Here is an 18,113-nt window from a genome sequence, read left to right as displayed (position 1 = left end):
TAAAGGTTAGGAGATTTATTTTCTTTAAACAAGATCATAAATAACAAAGAAACAAAGTAGGTCCCAGACTTCAGACCCTGCAGCAGGACAGGAATAGGAAGTTGTTGGGTCGAAAGGTGGAGGGGGCTACGCATCACCTAAGACAGTCACAGAAAAGATGGGCTGCAGGAGACTGCCCCTCCCTGCCCTTGGGAATGGCGTGCCTGGGCAGCAGGGGGAGACTGAAGTGCTGTGATGAGGCAGCTGGAAGAGGGCAAATATTGAGGATGCTGGGCTGCACTGATTCTATGAAGAGTAACATGGAAACCACAAATGGCTAAGATAAGCTGTGGGTCTAGAAAAGGCAAGCGGGCACTCTGCACACCTCCAGGGACCAATTATGAAAATGGTTCAATTTGATTCTTAAAAACAACTCCACGGGCCTTAGCCTGTGGCTTTGTGCGTGGGCTGTATTCAACCTGGGTTGCCCTGTGGCAGGTGAGGGCTCAAGAGACCCCTGGAGCAGCCTGGCCTCAGCCCAGGGCAGGTGCCCAGACATGTGGGAGTGGGACCGTGGGCTCTCCCCAGATGGGAGGCCATGTGCTTGGACTGGCCAGGCCTGATTTTCAGGCTGGTTTCTTGTGACGCTATCCACCTCCCACCCCTGTACCTAAGGATGAGATCCTGGCCTCCCTGGGTCTTCCAAGCCTAGAATAGTAAGACGGGGATAAAAAGGTACCTGACTGGTATTTTATTTAAAAGGGAAAAATAAGGACCATCCCGCACGTGGTCCATCCCATGAGGTAGGGCAGGACCATGGCAAGAACAATCTCAAGGAATGGAGGTCCCTGAGCCTGGGGAAACATATGGACGCAGGTGCATTGCCTAATGCCAGGAATAGGGGCCCAGGGTGGCAGTTCTGATGGAGGCTTCACCCTAGGCAAGGCAGGGAGGACAGGCAGGGGCTACCCCTGAACAGGGAAGGGATAGGAGCTGGGGAGCCTTAAACTGGGGAGACCAATGTTGGTCAAAGGCCCTGGAAAACAATGCTTTCGGCAGGAATACACGAAAGGGCTTGTACATCTGGGGATGCCCGTCTATAGGGAGCCGGTGTCACATGGTCGGGCAGGATGGTGAGGAGGAGACAGCGGCATCACAGTGGCCTCTGGTGCGATGTATTTACAACAGAGCTCAGTGTTGAGGGAGGGAAGGAGAGCAGGTCACTAACAGCCAGGAAACACACTGTGAAGAGTAGAAAGAGAGTGGAAAACAATGTGACCGTCACTAGCTTTCCCCCTGCTTACCCTGTCTCATCCAGGAAACCCTCCCTAATGATCACCAAGGCCTTTGTAGATCTCTCCCACCTCTTCTCAGCCCCATCCAGGGCAAGACACAGGGTCTGCTCTCAGGGTACTGCCGATTTGACCACAGCTCCAAATGGGCCAGGGGCCCCAAATGCTGCTTATTAAGCGAAACTAAGTCTTTATTTTGATTCCTGGGATCCATCAACGGTCAGCTGCTTGAGGGGTGGTTTGGCATAAGGGAATCACTTGTGTGGCTCACTGTACCAGGCTCCTGTCCTCATTTCCAATGCCTACCCTGCTCTGTCATCCACACCTCATAGGCCCCGGCATTCAGAACTCCCTAATGCAGAAAGCCTTTCTTTTTCTTCAACATTTTTTCTTCTTCAAACTTCCTGAGGGTGGGGAACAAGTTCCCCTAGACCATCATCAAAATCAGATAAGAGACTCTTCCCAACTGGCAGGTGTGACTCTTCATCAGGCCTGTGGGCTCTCTGAGGATCAGGGGCCTCCTGTAGCAAAGACTGGGAGCTCCCTGAGGTGGGGCCGGGACCGTGTGGTTTGGGTCACCATGCCTCTTTTCCTCCTCCTCAACAAAGAGACCTACTATGTCTGCCTAATCACACGGAGAGCTTCCTATGATGAGGGGCATCCTTGTTCCTCTAGACCCAGTGGTTCTCAACGGGGAATGACTTTGCCTCTCTTGAGACACTTGGTAAAATCTAGAAACATGTTTGCCTGTCACAGCTGTGTGTGTTTGGGGGTGCTACCGGCTTCTAGTATGTAAAGGCCAGGGATGTTGTTCAACATGCTACAGTGCACAGAACAGCCCGCACCACAAAGGATTACCCACCCCAAATGTTACTAATGCTGGGGTTGGAATCCCTGCTCCGGATCTCTACACAGCCTCAAGACCTGTCCCACCTTCCTTGGCAGCAGGGCAGGAGAAGGCATATAGAACTTCTTTGAGAGCCTGGAAAAGGACGGATTCCCATCCCAGCCTCCACAGGAAGGGGCATCTTAAGAAGAAGTACGCATCACAGTGAGGGTGGGGGACTAGGCATCATTTAATGTCAGCTAGGCAACAACTCACTGAACCAGAGCACATGGAAAGAACCAACCATGGCTTTGCAGAAACACACATGCTGGGCTCTGTGTTGAAGAGGAAGAAGAAAGGCAAGGTGACCTAAACCAGGCAGGGGTAAGGCAGAGATACCTATAACCTTGCAAATATCTCTTTGTTGGAGCACTGCTGGGCTCCTTAAACCTTTGTACTTCCTTACCACTGGAATCCACCGATGGGCTCTGCAAACCTGTGCCGAATCAGGAAAGTGGCAACAGCTTCAGCTACCTGGAAAAGGGAGAGATATTCCAGGCCATGTTAAGGGTAGCAACGGGGTTCATCCTTGGAGGTCTGGTGGGCTTCTGTTGGAAGGTAAGGCTCTCTGGTGGACTCATGGGTCCTACAGTTCTGAGGAGCCTGAAATCAAAAGGACCTGGGTCCTGGCAGGGCTGGGAGACTCCTCCCCACCATTTGCCAGGGATGGGTCCAGAGAAGTCAAGAGGAATGATGTGAAGGCTTATTTATCCCCTTAGAGTTACAAAGCACTTTTTTCCTACAGGAGGAGCACATACTAATTCCTAACTGTGACTGTGGTTTAGGGAGCAGTTTCTACCCGATTGTCCCTTCTACCATCTGGCTTTCGGGGGCAATGGAGAAGTAGAGCTTAAGATCTTAACCATAGGGCCCTGGGTGAAATAGCAGGGCACCAGTAACTCCTCAGCCCATACACACAAAGCCAAGACCAGAAGCAGCTGCCAGGGAGAGGTCTGGGGAGCTGGTGGAGTCCCATCTGTGTAGGCCCCATAGCAGCTGCTGCAGGCGACACAGGCTGACTCAGAGGCTGGTTCTGTCTTCTGTGAGATCCACAGTTATTCCACGTTGTCCTTTTACATTCATCAAGCACCAGACTCACCTTGTCTGGAGCGTCCTCATGGACTGCATGGCCACACTGGGGTAGGACCTGCATCTGGAACTTCCCTGGGGAAGATACAAACCAAAGCCACCTCAGGGACTAAAATGGTCCTCTCTTTACCATCTCTGCGGCCTCACAGGTCACTCCAGGAGGCCAGGACTCCCCCATCCCCTCCCTGCCAATACTCTGGACCCAATTACACCTAGCCTTTGAGGAGGATGGTAATACTTGAAATTGTAACCTTGAGCAAATCATTTTCCCTTCACTTTTTCTTTCTACACCTATTTAGTATGCATTTACTTTGGGCCAGACACATAGAAACAGGTCCTGTAAACACTACAGTCTAGTGGGAGAGCAAAACATAAAAACCAACATTTTAATGCAGCATGTAGTTCCTATGATAACACAGAGCATATGGAACTGGAAAAACACAAGAAGAGGGGCTTTGCAATCAAATAGGGATCCAGGAAGGCTTCCCACACAGAAAAAATAACTTACACAAAGAAAGAAGGATGAAATGGTATTTGCTCCTGAAAAGAAAAACTTTGGCATGGTGCTCATGAGAGTTAACAATGAGGCTGGAGAGGTAAGCAGGGACCATACCATTAAGGGGTTTGTAGGCCATGTTAAGGACTTTGAGATTTATTATTACAATAATAAGTTACCATTTGAGTGCTTAACTATGTGCCAGACACGGTACTAGGCACTTTCTCACACTGTCCTGTAGAACACTGTAAGCTCACAACTAATGTGACAGTTATTAAGAATGAACAGAAATGACTGATAAAGCAAGATCTCTAAGGAGACTAAAGAATATGGGACCCAGAGCTCCCAAAGGTAGAGAGAGCAGACTCTCAGAGCCTCAGAATAAGGGAGTAAGCTCTGGAAGTCCTGGCTATCACATTCTGGGATTCTTACCCCAGTTACACAGTGCTTTAAAATCTTTTTTCAAAATACTCATTTACCCATTTTTTAAGTTGATTCTCAAATTTACCCTATAAAATTAAGCAGGACAAATACTGAAATTCTTTTTTTGAGATGATGAAACCAAGGCCATGATTAGTGAAGTGATTTGCCCAAGGCCACTTAATTAGTCAGCAGAGGAACTAAGACCATTCCCTCCAGTAAGGTCCTGCTTATGCCCCTCTTCCTGCAGTAAGCTGCCTCTGGGTGCTCCAGCCTAGTCCCCTCTCCCCTGTATCTCCTAATGTACTACTGTTAATGCATTTAATGGATCCAAACACAGAGCAGCTTGTGCCCCTGTTGTTCTATAAGCTAATATCTATATGCCACTGGTGCTTGCCTCCCCAGGAGTGTGTCATTTCTATAAGAACAGGGCTAATATCATTACTTGCTCTATATCCCTAATAGGGCCCAACCCAGGGCTAGATATTAAATAAGTGCTTAGTAAGTCTTGGATGAATGAACTGAGCAAATAACCTGATAAAACTTACATCTCAAACCTTGATGACTGGGGCTGCATTTTTCACTCCTCTTTGGAAGAGTGGGTATAAGGAATCAGGGAGAGCTCACACATACTAACAATGCTGTACCCAGTACACATAAAATAACATAATCATGGGTAATCCTCACAATTATTCTATGAGGTGGGCATATTTCCAACTCCATATTATTTTATTTATTTATTTTTGTCTGCATTGGGTCTTCGTTGCTGCATGAGGGCTTTCTCTAGTTGCTGCGAGTGGAGGCTACTCTTCATTGCGGTGCGTGGGCTTCTCATTGCGGTGGCTTCTCTTGTTGCGGAGCATGGGCTCTAGGCGCGTGGGCTTCAGTAGTTGTGGCATGTGGGCTCAGCAGTTGTGGCTCGTGGGCTCTAGAGCACAGGCTCAGTAGTTGTAGCACACGGGCTTAGTTGCTCCACAACATGTGAGATCTTCCAGGATCAGGGCTCGAACCCATGTCCCCTGCACTGGCAGGTGGATTCTTAACCACTGTGCCACCAGGGAAGCCCCTCCCCGCCAATCTTACAGATGAGGAACTTTAGGTTCAGAGAGCCTAAATCATTCACCTAAGTTGCACCATCAATGAGTGCTGGATTTCTAGGATTCAGTAACTAATTCAGCTGGTTTAAAACAGTGCTGGGAAGGCTGTGGTTTGGAATCTGTGGTGATTTAGCCATTTCCTTTTGTTTTATGGATGTCATTACTCTTTATACATACTCATGGGATGCTTTGAAAGAGAAGGTGGTCTTGGCATAAACCTTACTAGGGAAACAGGAGGGATTTAATGAGGTATCAGGAGTGCCTCCTGGACACAATGAAGCCATCATTTATTTTACTTCACCCACATTTTCTCATTTAAACCTCACACAGTTGAATTGAGCTATTTCATTATCTCCATTTGATAGATGAAGAAACTCAGAATTAAGGAAGCTAGCAATCCACTCGGGCCACAAAACCAGTAAGAGTGATTCAAACCCAGGACTGTCTGCTTCCAAGGCTGGTGATCAACACTGATTCCAAATGCTATTCTAGTCAAGATTAACTGCTTTCAGATAGTATCAAGAGCTATGTGTGATTCTTCCGTGTTTCCAGCATCAAGCACAGGTCTTACACAGAAAGAGTGCTTAGAAAAGGTTTGCTTAATTGAATTTATGGAAAAATGTCTAAGCTCAGAATAACCAACGTCAGAACTTCCCTGGTGGCACAGTGGTTAAGAATCCGCCTGCCAATGCAAGGGACTGGGGTTTGAGCCCTGGTCCAGGAAGATCCCACATGCCGCAGAGCAACTAAGCCCGTGCACCACAGCTACTGAGCCTGCACTCTAGAGCCCACGAGCCACAACTACTGAGCCCACATGCCACAACTACTGAAGCCCGCATGCCTAGAGCCCGTGCTCCGCAACAAGAGAAGCCAACGAAATAAGAAGTCCATGCACCACAACGAAGAGTAGCCCCCGCTCACCGCAACGAGAGAAAGCCCATGTGCAGCAACAAAGACCTGACGCAGCCGTAAATAAATTAAAAAATAAAATAGAATTACCAACATCAGTGCCAAAAAAATCACATAGTCCCAGCCCGTGGTCCTGCTCAAGGCCTCAGGACACTATGTAGTTGGGGGAAGGGAAGGGTATGGTATGAGGGTCTAAGGTCAGAGTTTGATAAATCATTCAGAGGCCTTTGAACAACTATTATCAAGGAAAATAGCCCCCTTCTCTGTGGAGAGCTTGAGGACAGCTCAAGGAACAGTCTGAGGGGCCCATGAGACATCCAAGTAGAGATATCCAGCAGGTGTGATACATGGAGAGGTATGAGTCAGATGTTTAGTTTTGGGAGTTATCAGGGTATAAATGAGAGCCATGAGATTGCCCAGGGAGAGTAAGTAGAAAAGAAGGAAGGTCAAGAACAGAATCTGCTTAAGCTTGAAACCTTGGCCTTGGAGTTAGCACCTCTTCTTCCTATAACCCAAAGTTGCCAGTGCCTATTGACTTCACCTTCACCAGGCCTTTCATCTATACTAAAGCCAAAAGCTTCCATGAAATTGGTTCCACTACCTCCACAGTCATCTAGCCAATACACCTGGACCTAAGCACAAAATGTCACTTTCCTACTCATTATACCACACAATCCTTGTGAGGTTGCCATCAATTTTTTCATTTTATAGACTGAGAAAACTAAAGCTAAGGCAGGTCAAGTAACTTGCCCAAGGTCAAAAAAATTAGTAGGAAGGAAGCAATACTCAAACGCATTTCTCAGAGTCCTTGCTTTTACCACCTCCTTATGCTGTCTTCTAAATAGAGTTCAACCTTTTTGTATCTGGGTTATCTTGGACCTTTCCCTTTCCTAAGAATTCTAACAATAATAAAAATACTGATCAGTATTCAGAATATCTCCTTTTACAATACTGTATATTTACACAGAGTATTTTATAGTTTATAATGCCCCTTTCAAAGACATTGCCTCACTTTAATCCTTACAACTCTGAGGCATATGTGGTAGTATAATTCCCATTTTTAGATGGAAAATTTCCACATGACTCTGCCCATTTCTCTGCCCTCAGGGGACCTAGGAACATAATTTCTTCACGGCTTACCTTGCATTTGGCCAATAGTCAGATCTTTATCCAATCTATCAACACCTAGAACAACATAAGAGAATCTATAAGTAGCTTGCTAGAAAAAAGCTGTGTGAAATAGGCTTTGCTGTTCAATAATGAAGTAAAAATTGCTATAGAGCTGTCAACATGATGACATTCTCAATTCATGTTAATGCCAATCCTAACTCCCTGAGGGTATATTCTCACCACATGAAGCTTTCTAGGCTGAGGTTCCCCGTAACCACTTTGCTTGTTTAAGCTAGTTTCTGAAAATAGGGTTTTACTTTTCAAATTTCCATTATACTCAGAATATCTTTATACCACTCATGGAGAAGGACTTGGGCTTGACCAGGTAGAGGCCAGGCCAGAATTCGGCCATCCCAGGTGGATGCTTATGCTTAGTTAGGTTTAGGGATTTGGCAAAGGGAGGAGAAAGGGCACAAATGAGTGAGGATGGTACTTCACTTTGGAAGTCGCTACCCATTTGGTAAATAGTTTTAAAAAGACATGCTGAGATGACAATATACATACACTGCTAGGGACTCAATTGTGTTCCCCCCAAATTTACTTGATGAAGGCCTAATTCATAATGTGACCATATTTGGAGATATGGAAGTAATTAAGGTTAAATGAGGAAGTAATTAAGGTTAAATGTGGTCATAAGGGTAGGGCCCTCACAGGACAGGATTAGTGTCCTTATAAGAATAAACAGCAGAGAGCTAGCTTGTTCTCGCTCTCTCTGCCATGTAAGGACACAGTGAAAAGGTGGTTGTTTGCAAGTCAGTAAGAAAGCTCTTAGCAGAACTCGACCAGTCTGGAACCCTTATCTCAGACATCCAGCCTCTAGAACTGTGGGAAAATTAATCTGTTGTTTAAGCCACCCAGTCTATTGTATTTTGTTATGGCAGCCCAAGCTGCCTAATAAAAACACATACACACTTACCAGCCAGGAGCAGCAATTTAGGAATAGGACAACTAAGAAAGAGATTGGATAAGCCTCGGAACCAGCCATCCCAGTATTTTTCTGTTTTTGCCAGTTCAATTCTCCAAGTGTAAGGATGGTCTTTCTTGGTCTGGAGGAATAAGAGCAAGTTTTGAGTCTCTGAGGGCAACCCCTGGAGGAACAGGATAAAAACTAGGTCCCTGGGAAAAGGAAAGGGAAGGAAACTAGCACATATTAAGCGCTTACCATGTCCCTGACATTTTAATATACATTTAATCCTTATAATAGCCTTGTGACATAGGTTATTGTTGTAATTTCCATGCTTAGATAATCAGAAGTTTACTTTTTACTTCTATTAGTTTCAGTGAACCTAGGAAACTTTCTTAAGATCACAAACCTAGTAAATGGTAAGGCCAAGATTGAGCTTCTTATACTCATTTGGCAAAAAGAACAAATCATCAGAAGAATAACTACAAAAACACATTGTAGTATGAAAAATGCTTACAATATAATCTTAAGTGAAAGAAGCAGAGTACAACATGTCATCTAAGTTAGGATTACTACTGGAAAAATATGGTATACTTTGGGAAAGAACTGGAAGGGAAAACTGAAAATATGTTGATTTGTTCATAGAACATGTTTTCTTATATTTTTATTTATGACAATGATATAATGTTCCTGCAATGGTAATTTAAAAAAGGAAATCTGACACAAATATGACAAAATGTCAATATCTGTTAAATCTCGATATAAAGTAGATGGCACAGAGTATGCACTCATCAAATACAAGCTGAACAAATAAAAGGTTCTCTATACTTTTCTGCATCAAAATTTTGAAATATTATAACTGAAATAATTAGATGACCACGTATCAACCAAAATATGAAAGTCTAGAAGTGAGCATGAGACAGCATATATTGTATTAAAGATCACCACATGGTTAAGATGTTCATACTACCCAAATGATCTGCAGATTTAACACAATATCAAAATCCCAATGGCGTTTTTTGCAAAAATAGAAAAATTCATCCTAAAATTCATATAGAATCTCAAGGGACCCCAAATAGCCAAAACAATTTTAATAAAGAAGAACAAAATTGGAGGACTCATGCTCTCTGATTTCAAAATATATTACAAAGTTACAGTAATCAAAACAGCATAGTACTGATATAAAGACAGACAAATAGAGCAATGGAATAAAAACTTCGAGAGCCCAGAAATAAACTCTCACATATACAGTCGAATGATCTTTGATATGGATGCTGAGACTACTCAATGGAGAAAGGACACTCTTTTCAACAAATGGTGCTGGGGAAACTGGATATCCATAAGCAAAAGAATGAAGTTGGACAACATACAAAAATTAACTCAAATGGAGTAAAACCTAAATATAAAAACCTACAACTGTAAAAGTTCTAGGAGAAAGCATCATGAAACTTTTCACGACATTGGACTTAGCAATGATTTCTTGGTTATGGAACCAAAAGCAGAGGCAACAAAAGTAAAAATAGATAAATGGACTATATCAAACTTAAAAACGTTTGTGCATCAAAGAACTCAATCAGTAGAGTGAAAAGGCATACCACTGAATGGGAGAAAATATCTGCAAGTCATGTATCTCATAAGGAGTTAATATCCAAAGGACATAAAAGAATTCCTGTAACTCAGCAACAAAAAAATCAAATAACCTCATTTAAAAATGGGCATAGGACTTGAACAGACATTTCTCCAAAGAAGATGTACAAATAGCCGGTAAGTACATGAAAAGATGTCCCAACAGCACTTATTAAGAGATCAGCTGCTACGAACATGGGTGTGCAAATATCTATTCAAGACCCTGCTTTCATTTCTTTTGGCTATATACCCAAAAGTGAGATGGCTGGATCATAAGGTAGTTCTATTTTTAATTTTTTGAGTAACTGCCATACCATGTTTAATAGTGATTGTACCACTTTGTAATCCTACCAATAGTGCACAATGGTTCCAATTTCTCCACGTCCTTGCCAATACTTGTTATTTTGGGTTTTTTTGGCAGTAGCCACTCTAATGGGTACAAAGTGATATTTATTGTTTTGATTTGCATTTGATTTGATTTGCATTGATCATTAATGATCACAAATGCTATATGAGTCCACTTATATGAGGTATCTAAAGTATAGTGAAATTCACAGAAACAGAAAGTAGAATGGTGATTATTAGGGGTTGGGGGAAGCGGGAAAGGAGAGTTGTTGTTTAATGGGTACAGAGTTTCAGTTTTGCAAGATAAGAAAATTCTGGAAACTGGTTGCACAACAGTGTGAATATATTTAATATTACTGAACTATACACTTTAAAATGGTTAAGATGGTAAATTTTATGTTGTGTGTGTTTTTTACCACAATTTAAAAAAAAAGAAAAACATCACTGGATGGGGAGTCAGGAAACTTGGATCTTCTAGATCTCACTAAACAACTCATTCTATTAATATTTTCCAGACACAGGACACTTTGAAATGAACACTAATTGTCATTTCAACTTGGAACCTCAGCCTGTCCTACTGCATGCAGTGTTTCCCATTTATGAGTCATTTATAAGAGATCAGCTCCACAGAGACAGCATAATCTCACAAGCCGCTCCCAAACGCATACTAGATTTCATCCGCAAATACAACTCAATAATAAAAAGACAAATAACCCTATTTAAAAATGGGCAAAAGATATGAAGAGATATTTCTCCAGAGAAGATACATAAATGGCCAATAAGCACATGAAAAGATGCTCAACATCAACAGTCATTAGAAAAATGTAAATCAAAACCACAGATATGAGATTCCACTTCATACTAGGATGGCTATAATCAAAAAGAAAGACAGTAACAAGTGCTGGCAAGGATACAGAAAAACTGGATCCCTCATACACTGCTGCTGCGAATATGAAATGATGCAGGCACTCTGGAAAACAGAATGGCTGTTCCTCAAATGAGTTACCATCCGGCAATTCCACTCACAGGTATATACCCAAGAGAATAAAAACCTATGCCCACGCAAAAATTTGTACTTGAATGTTTATATCAGCATTATTCCTAATAGACAAAAAGTGGAAATAACCCACATGTCCATTAACTGATGAATGGATTAAAAGTGTGGTCTATCAAAGTGGTTACCAGGGGCTTCCCTCGTGGCACAGTGGTTGAGAGTCCGCCTGCCGATGCAGGGGACACGGGTTCATGCCCCGGTCCGGGAAGATCCCACATGCCACGGAGCAGCTGGGCCTGTGAGCCATGGCTGCTGAGCCTGCGCGTCCAGAGCCTGTGCTCCACAACGGAAGAGGCCACAACAGTGAGAGGCCCGCATACCACAAAAAAAAAAGAAAAAAAGTGGTTACCAGGCCAGGGGCTGGAAGGTAGAAGAATAGATAGAAGTTGGTAAAAGGGTATAAACTTTCAGTTATAAGATGAAAAAAGGTCTGAGGATCTAATTAATATAAAACACAATTATAGTGACTATAGTTGACAACAATGTATTGTATAACTGAAATCTGCTAAGAGAGTAAACTTAAATGTCCTCAAAAACACACACAAAAAAGGTAAATCTGTGAGGTGATGGATGTGTTAACTCATTGAGGAGTATCCTTTCACAATCCATCTGTTCATCACATTGTACACTTTAAATATTTTACAATTTAAATTGGCAATTATACCTCAATGAATCTGAAAAAATGGTCTATCTATACAATGGAATATTATTCAGCCATAAACAGGAATGAAGTACTGATACATGCTACAACAAGAATGAACCTGGAAAACATTATGCGAAGGTGAAAGAAGCCAGTCATGGAAGATCACATATTGCATAATTCCACTTATATTAAATGCTCAGATTAGGCAAATCTGTGGAGACGGAAAGTAGATTAGTGATTGCCTAGATCTGGAAAGGATGGAGAGAAATGGAAAGTGACTGCAAATGAGTAAGACATTTCTTTTAAAAGTGTCAAAAATGTCCTAAGATTAGATTGTTGTGATGGGTGCACAACTGTGACTGTACTGAAAATCACTGAATGGTATACTTTGGATGAGTTACCTTTCAATAAAGCAGTCCAAAAAAGAGAGAGATTTATGCATAAAGGAATATCTCCTGGACAAGTGAAGTTTATTCCTTTAAGGATCAAAGTTTAAATGTTTTCCCTTTCTTTTCTGTATTTTAACCATTTTGTATTAGATTCTCCCCATCCCCAATACAAATGTATAGCTTGTTTTCTTTTACAGAGCAGAGTGGATGCAACTGACCTCTTATGTATGCCTCAGGGTCATTTGAAACACAATTTTTTATATTCTGCCAAACAGAGATGCCCCTATGAAGCTTTGCCCGGTTTTTTGTGCTGTTGTTGTTAAGTTTAATTGGCATTATTAACATTTTCTCCACCATTTTTATTTATTTATTCTTCCTTTGAGATATAACTGACATACAACATTGTTTAAGTTTACGGTGTACAACATGTTGATCTGATACATTTATATACTGCAATATTACCACCATAGTGTTACCTAACACCTCTAACATGTCACATAATTATCATTTTTTTGTGGTGGGAACAATTAAGATCTAGTGTCTTAGCAACTTTGAAGTTTATAATACAGTATTGTTGCCTATAATTACTGTGCTGTGCATCAGATCTCCAGGACTTATCTACTAGTTGCAAGAAGTTGTTGACTACTGGAGTTTCTCTGTGTCCTTCCTCAGGTGGAGACTGTTTAGCTATGCTCCTCATTGATTGATATGCCTCAGTTTGTCCTCCTAAAAAAACTGCTGGAGTTCATAAAACCCCATACAATAGGCCCTATAAAAAAATTATAAGGAAAAAATGAGTTGGAATTAAAAATCAGAGGATCTAGATGTGTTTTAGCACTAAGATTTATATGTGTCCATAAGCAAGTATCTGCATCTGAGTTGTAAAACAGTGTTAATATCTACAATGCAGAGGTAAAATGAGAACTAGAGATATTAATGTAAGCATTCAGTATAGATCCTAGCACATAAAAGGTAAAACGTAACTGATAGTTTGTATCAGTCTCAAATCTACTAAACACTACTTGATTACCCTGAACAAATCTCTTCATCTCTGAGTCTCAGTTTCTATAGTGTTAACATGTGAGAAAAGGTCTCCCCTTGCCTCACAGAGTGTTGGAGGGCAAACTGATCATGCATTATTTATAATTTTGTAAACTCCAAAGAGGTACAAAGTATTATTGATCTTAAGGATGACAAGAAGATCCTCATTAAATTAAAAATACTGTTTAAAAAAAATGCACCCTCCTCCTTGCTAACACTAGCATCTCCAAATGCAAAGGAATATGTGGTATACACCAAGTATACATAAGTAAGATTAGTAACATCTTACTAATTCCCTGTCATTAGTAAGATGTTCATAATCCATCCCAGAAAGTCTATGGCTCACACTCACTCATCATTTCCCAGAAAAAGCACCCCTTCCCACTGGTGTCCTGAAATCAGTTGCTCAGCAAGTTCTTACAGAACACTCACTATGCACACAACCCTGAGCTATACGCTGAAGGAAATTCACACAGAACATCAGTTCCTGCCCTCAAAATACATAGGTTATTTTTGTTGGGAGACAATTCTTATGTTATTAGAGGATACTGAATCTGCATTCCAGGGATGACTATAAGAAAACCATAATATTTTGAATGTGGCTTATGAAAATCAGTTCTATGACTTGGTCACAACTTCAGAAAAGAAAGTGCTAAGGAGTGTCCTACAGGCTCTCAGTGCTGTACTGCAGAGGGACTAATATAAGCTGGGGTCAGAAAGCTTCCCCAAGGAGATACACCCTGAAAGATGGGCAGGATCTGGATAAGTTTAGGGTAGACTGGTATGAAATGGGATTTTCTCATGAGATAAATCACAGGAACAGAAGTACAGAGGTGAGAAAGGGCCTGATGAGAAAGCAGTCTGCTTGAGGGTAGGGGTACATACTGTAAGTTTTATGTTCCAATTTGTCAGAGCCATCAACAGTGCTTTATATCTTACAGTTAATCTAAGTATCTTATTACGATGGTATCTTCGTCTCCTAAAATATCTAACGATGGACAAAAAGAACAATGTTACCTCCCTATTGCACCTTACACACTTTTGAACCATTCCCTAACCCATCCTTCCAAGTGTATTCAGGCTTTCACCCACCTCCATGTCATCTTCCTTTTTCCTTTTGTTTAATGACTCACTTCCTTCTTCGTCTTCTTCTTCTTCCTCTATGATTCCTTCTACTATAGATTTTGAGCCTTCTGGACTTGTAATTCCTTCACACCTATGTTTTTTTTAAAAAAAAAAGTGTTATCACACACCTCTCTTCTACACACAAATTACCTTAGAGATGCTGATATTTATGGCCTTTTATAATCAAATATTAGTTTAACTTAACAGTGCTCCTGGGAGAAGGAGGGTGTGAAAAACGTGCATTTTAAAATGTACAAAAGTTGACCAGGACTGTGAAAGTCATCACCAATGTTTGACTATACTCCAAGGGCTGGTTTCCAGTTCCTGCAGCAATACTGACCCACAGAAGGGAGTAACCATTTCCTGAGGCATGGTGACAAGAGTTTTATTGGCGTTATCTTATATAATCCTCATAGCAATCCCATAAAGTGCTCTGAAGAGTTAAAAAAATTGTCCAGGATCACTTAGCTCATGAGTGGATGAAGCTGGGAGGCAGATCCAGGCCCAATTAACTCTAAAGCATAGTGCTTTTCTACTGTACCCTGCCTGTAGTAGAACAAGGCTCAAACAGATTGGTAAAGGGCCCCCACTTTAAATGAGCTGACAGAAACTGGCAATTACAGTAACCAGGGCCACTGGTGGTGTAGTGGTTGAGAGTCTGCCTGCCAATGCAGGGGACATGGGCTTGAGCCCTGGTCCAGGAAGATCACACATGCCATGGAGCAACTAGGCCCGTGCACCACAACTACTGAACCTGCGCTCTAGAGACTGCAAGCCACAACTGCTGAGCCTGCGTGCTCCAACTACTGAAGCCCATGCTCTGCAATGAGAAGCCACTGCAATGAGAAGCCTGCGCACCACAACGAAGAGTAGCCCTTGCTCAATGCAACTAGAGAAAGCCCGTGTGCAGCAATGAAGACCCAATGCAGCCAAAAATAAAAATTAATTAATTAATAAAAAATAGATTAAAAAAACAATAACCAGGGCCAGATAAACCTTAGAGATCAGCACATCTGATGCAACCAATTATTGTTGTTTTTCATCTAAAAATATTATCTCTATTATGTAATTAGGTAGAAAAATTATTATAGGAACAGCCGGTACCATAATTCCTTTTAAAGAGAACTCGGAAAAAAACGCATCGACAAGTGTTAAAGGTAAAACCTCAACAGCCTATGCAGCAGCTAGGGCCAAGGTCTGCTCTGCATGATAATGTTATTTTGCCCTTGAAAAGGTAGAGAGAAAGGAGGAAAGGAGAGAGAACAAGCAAGACAAAAAGAGACTGGGATAAATTCAAGGGTCAGTCAAGCTTCAGTGGTGGATTTTTAAGAATAACTTCTCCTTCTCTGTCTCCTCTACCAAACCTTCAGTGACCTGTATGTTCACAAGTGTTTTGTTAAGTGGGGGTTTTCTTAGGAACTTAGGGTGTCAAGTTTCACATCTAGGTCAAAGTATCAAAGAAACAACATGTGCTTCGGGAGTGGAATGAGAGGTTCAAGAGAATTATACCTAGATCAAGAAGGGCAAGAAGGTTCCAGCGGATATCTATGTCACAATTAAAACACACAGACGCTTACATACATAGGTTTACATATTTAGAGAAAACACCACGTGAAGTAAAAATTTACAAATCAGCAAACTACCTGCATACAAGCCATGTAAATTAACTCCCTTTCAAAATGCTTTACCACTGCTTAGACAAGTCAGATCTCAAAATATTTAAGCAATGAAAAGTGATCAGCCTCACAGCTTATTTAAAACCTCTGCATTGTGCCTGCCAGATATTACTACGCAAATTTCCCTTTCCCTTTTTATATTATGGATATAAAATCCATAATATAGGCCTCGAAGTCAAATACACGGGAATTTGAATATGAGCTCTATCATTTATTAGCTAGTGATCCCGGGAAAGTCACTTTACCTTTCTGAACTTCCATTTCCTCCCCTATAAAACGATAGTTACCTTGAAGAGGTATGGTAAGGATTAAATGAGATAGTGCAAATGAATGAATGAATGAATCTAGGTAGTGATCATCAACAGCTACTAACATTAAAAAAACAAGAGACAACCAGACCATTATGTGCCTCCTGATGGCAGTGTACCATATCACCTATACTTGCAAACAAATGAAAAAAAAAACAACAACAAACAAACCTAAGATTGATCAAACCTCTGATCTAACAATTTACAGAAAATACGGGGAATAAAGGAACATGTTAAATTACACCTTGAGGAATCAATCAGCAAATCCAGATTGTGGGAAGTTCTAAAGGGCAAACAACTAGGTTTCCTCAACGAATAAACTGCCAGGAAAAAAAAAAAAGAGAGAGAGAGAAGTGGAACCTATAGATTAAAGATACTTAAGAGATTTATCAATCAATTGCTATGTATTTACCCTATTATAATTCTGGTTTGATGATATTAAGGAACTGTTAATTTTTTTAGGTGTGACAGCAGTCTTGTGACTGTGCTTAAAGTGTCCTTACGTTTTAGAGCATACCAAAATCTTACAGAGGAAATTATGTTTATCTGAAATTTCTTTCAATATATTTTGTCCTTAGGGGAAATAAATAGGGGCACAGATGAAACAAGACTGTCCATGAGTTCATAACTGTTGAAGATGGGCAATGGGTACACTGAGGTTCATTATATTATTCTACTTGTGTATGTTTGAAAGATTTCCATTACACAAGGTTTTAAATTTTACATAGTGTATATAAAATACCTTGCACAGTGCCTGGCAAATAGCAGGCATTCAATAATGCCATTATCATTTTCATCAACTCTTGTGCTGTTTGTCCTGGTGGGCAACATTTTCCCAATTTACCTAAAGTTTATTTTGTGACTATACAGCAATACCCAGGAATGATGTAACCCTATCTAGGAGGATCAATGGGGCTAAATAATCTTAGCTCACCCTTAAAATCTGGCTTTCACTCAGGCTATGCCAAAGCTTTTATAATATAATTTCCTTACAACCAGGTTTGGCTTAGAAGGAGACTCTTATCAGAATAAAACCATATACTGGCACAAAAACAGAAATATAGATCAATGGAACAGGACAGAAAGCCCAGAGATAAACCCACACAGATATGGCCACCTCATCTTTGATAAAGGAGGCAAGAATATACAATGGAGAAAAGACAGCCTCTTCAATAAGTGGGGCTGGGAAAACTGGACAGCTACGTGTAAAAGAATGAAATTAGAACACTTTCTAACACCATACACAAATAAACTCAAAATGGATTAAAGACCTAAATATAAGGCCAGACACTATCAAACTCTTAGAAGAAAACAGGCAGAACACTTTATGCCATAAATCACAGCAAGGTCCTTTTTGACCCACCTTCTAAAGAAATGGAAATAAAAACAAAAATAGGGCTTCCCTGGTGGTGCAGTGGTTGAGAGTCTACCTGCCGATGCAGGGGACTCGGGTTCATGCCCCTGTCCGGAAAGATCCCCACATGCCGCGAAGCGGCTAGGCCCGTGAGCCATGGCCACTGAGCCTGCACGTCCAGAGCCTGTGCTCTGCAGCGGGAGAGACCACAACAGTGAGAGGCCCGTGTACCGCAAACAAACAAACAAACAAAAAACAACAACAACAACAAAATAAACAAATGGGACCTAATGAGACTTAAAAGCTTTTG

The 18,113-nt window shown here is 41.5% G+C and overlaps 1 protein-coding gene across 3 annotated transcripts in view; it reads right to left on the bottom strand.

Annotated features, from left to right (window-relative positions):
* Positions 1-18,113, bottom strand: part of PPME1 (protein phosphatase methylesterase 1) — a 79,766-nt gene continuing 61,653 nt past the window's right edge. The window contains exons 9-14 of one of the 3 annotated variants that reach the window (XM_007448091.1): positions 14,433-14,556; positions 8,255-8,426; positions 7,309-7,353; positions 3,257-3,321; positions 2,564-2,631; positions 1-1,221 (exon numbers count right to left, since the gene is read on the bottom strand). In XM_007448091.1, coding sequence (XP_007448153.1) covers positions 1,203-1,221; positions 2,564-2,631; positions 3,257-3,321; positions 7,309-7,353; positions 8,255-8,426; positions 14,433-14,556 — 493 coding nt within the window. In that variant the 3' untranslated portion in view covers positions 1-1,202. Of the gene's footprint in view, positions 1,222-2,331; positions 2,433-2,563; positions 2,632-3,256; positions 3,322-7,308; positions 7,354-8,254; positions 8,427-14,432; positions 14,557-18,113 lie in introns of those variants that run through there. The other 2 variants (XM_007448092.1, XM_007448093.1) reach the window with 2 other exon arrangements.

The sequence above is a fragment of the Lipotes vexillifer genome, unplaced genomic scaffold (assembly GCF_000442215.2).
Source record: "Lipotes vexillifer unplaced genomic scaffold, Lipotes_vexillifer_v1.1 scaffold640, whole genome shotgun sequence".
Classification (NCBI taxonomy): domain Eukaryota; kingdom Metazoa; phylum Chordata; class Mammalia; order Artiodactyla; family Lipotidae; genus Lipotes; species Lipotes vexillifer.
Note: the sequence above shows the minus strand (reverse complement) of the source record. Positions and strands in the feature narration are given on the sequence as shown.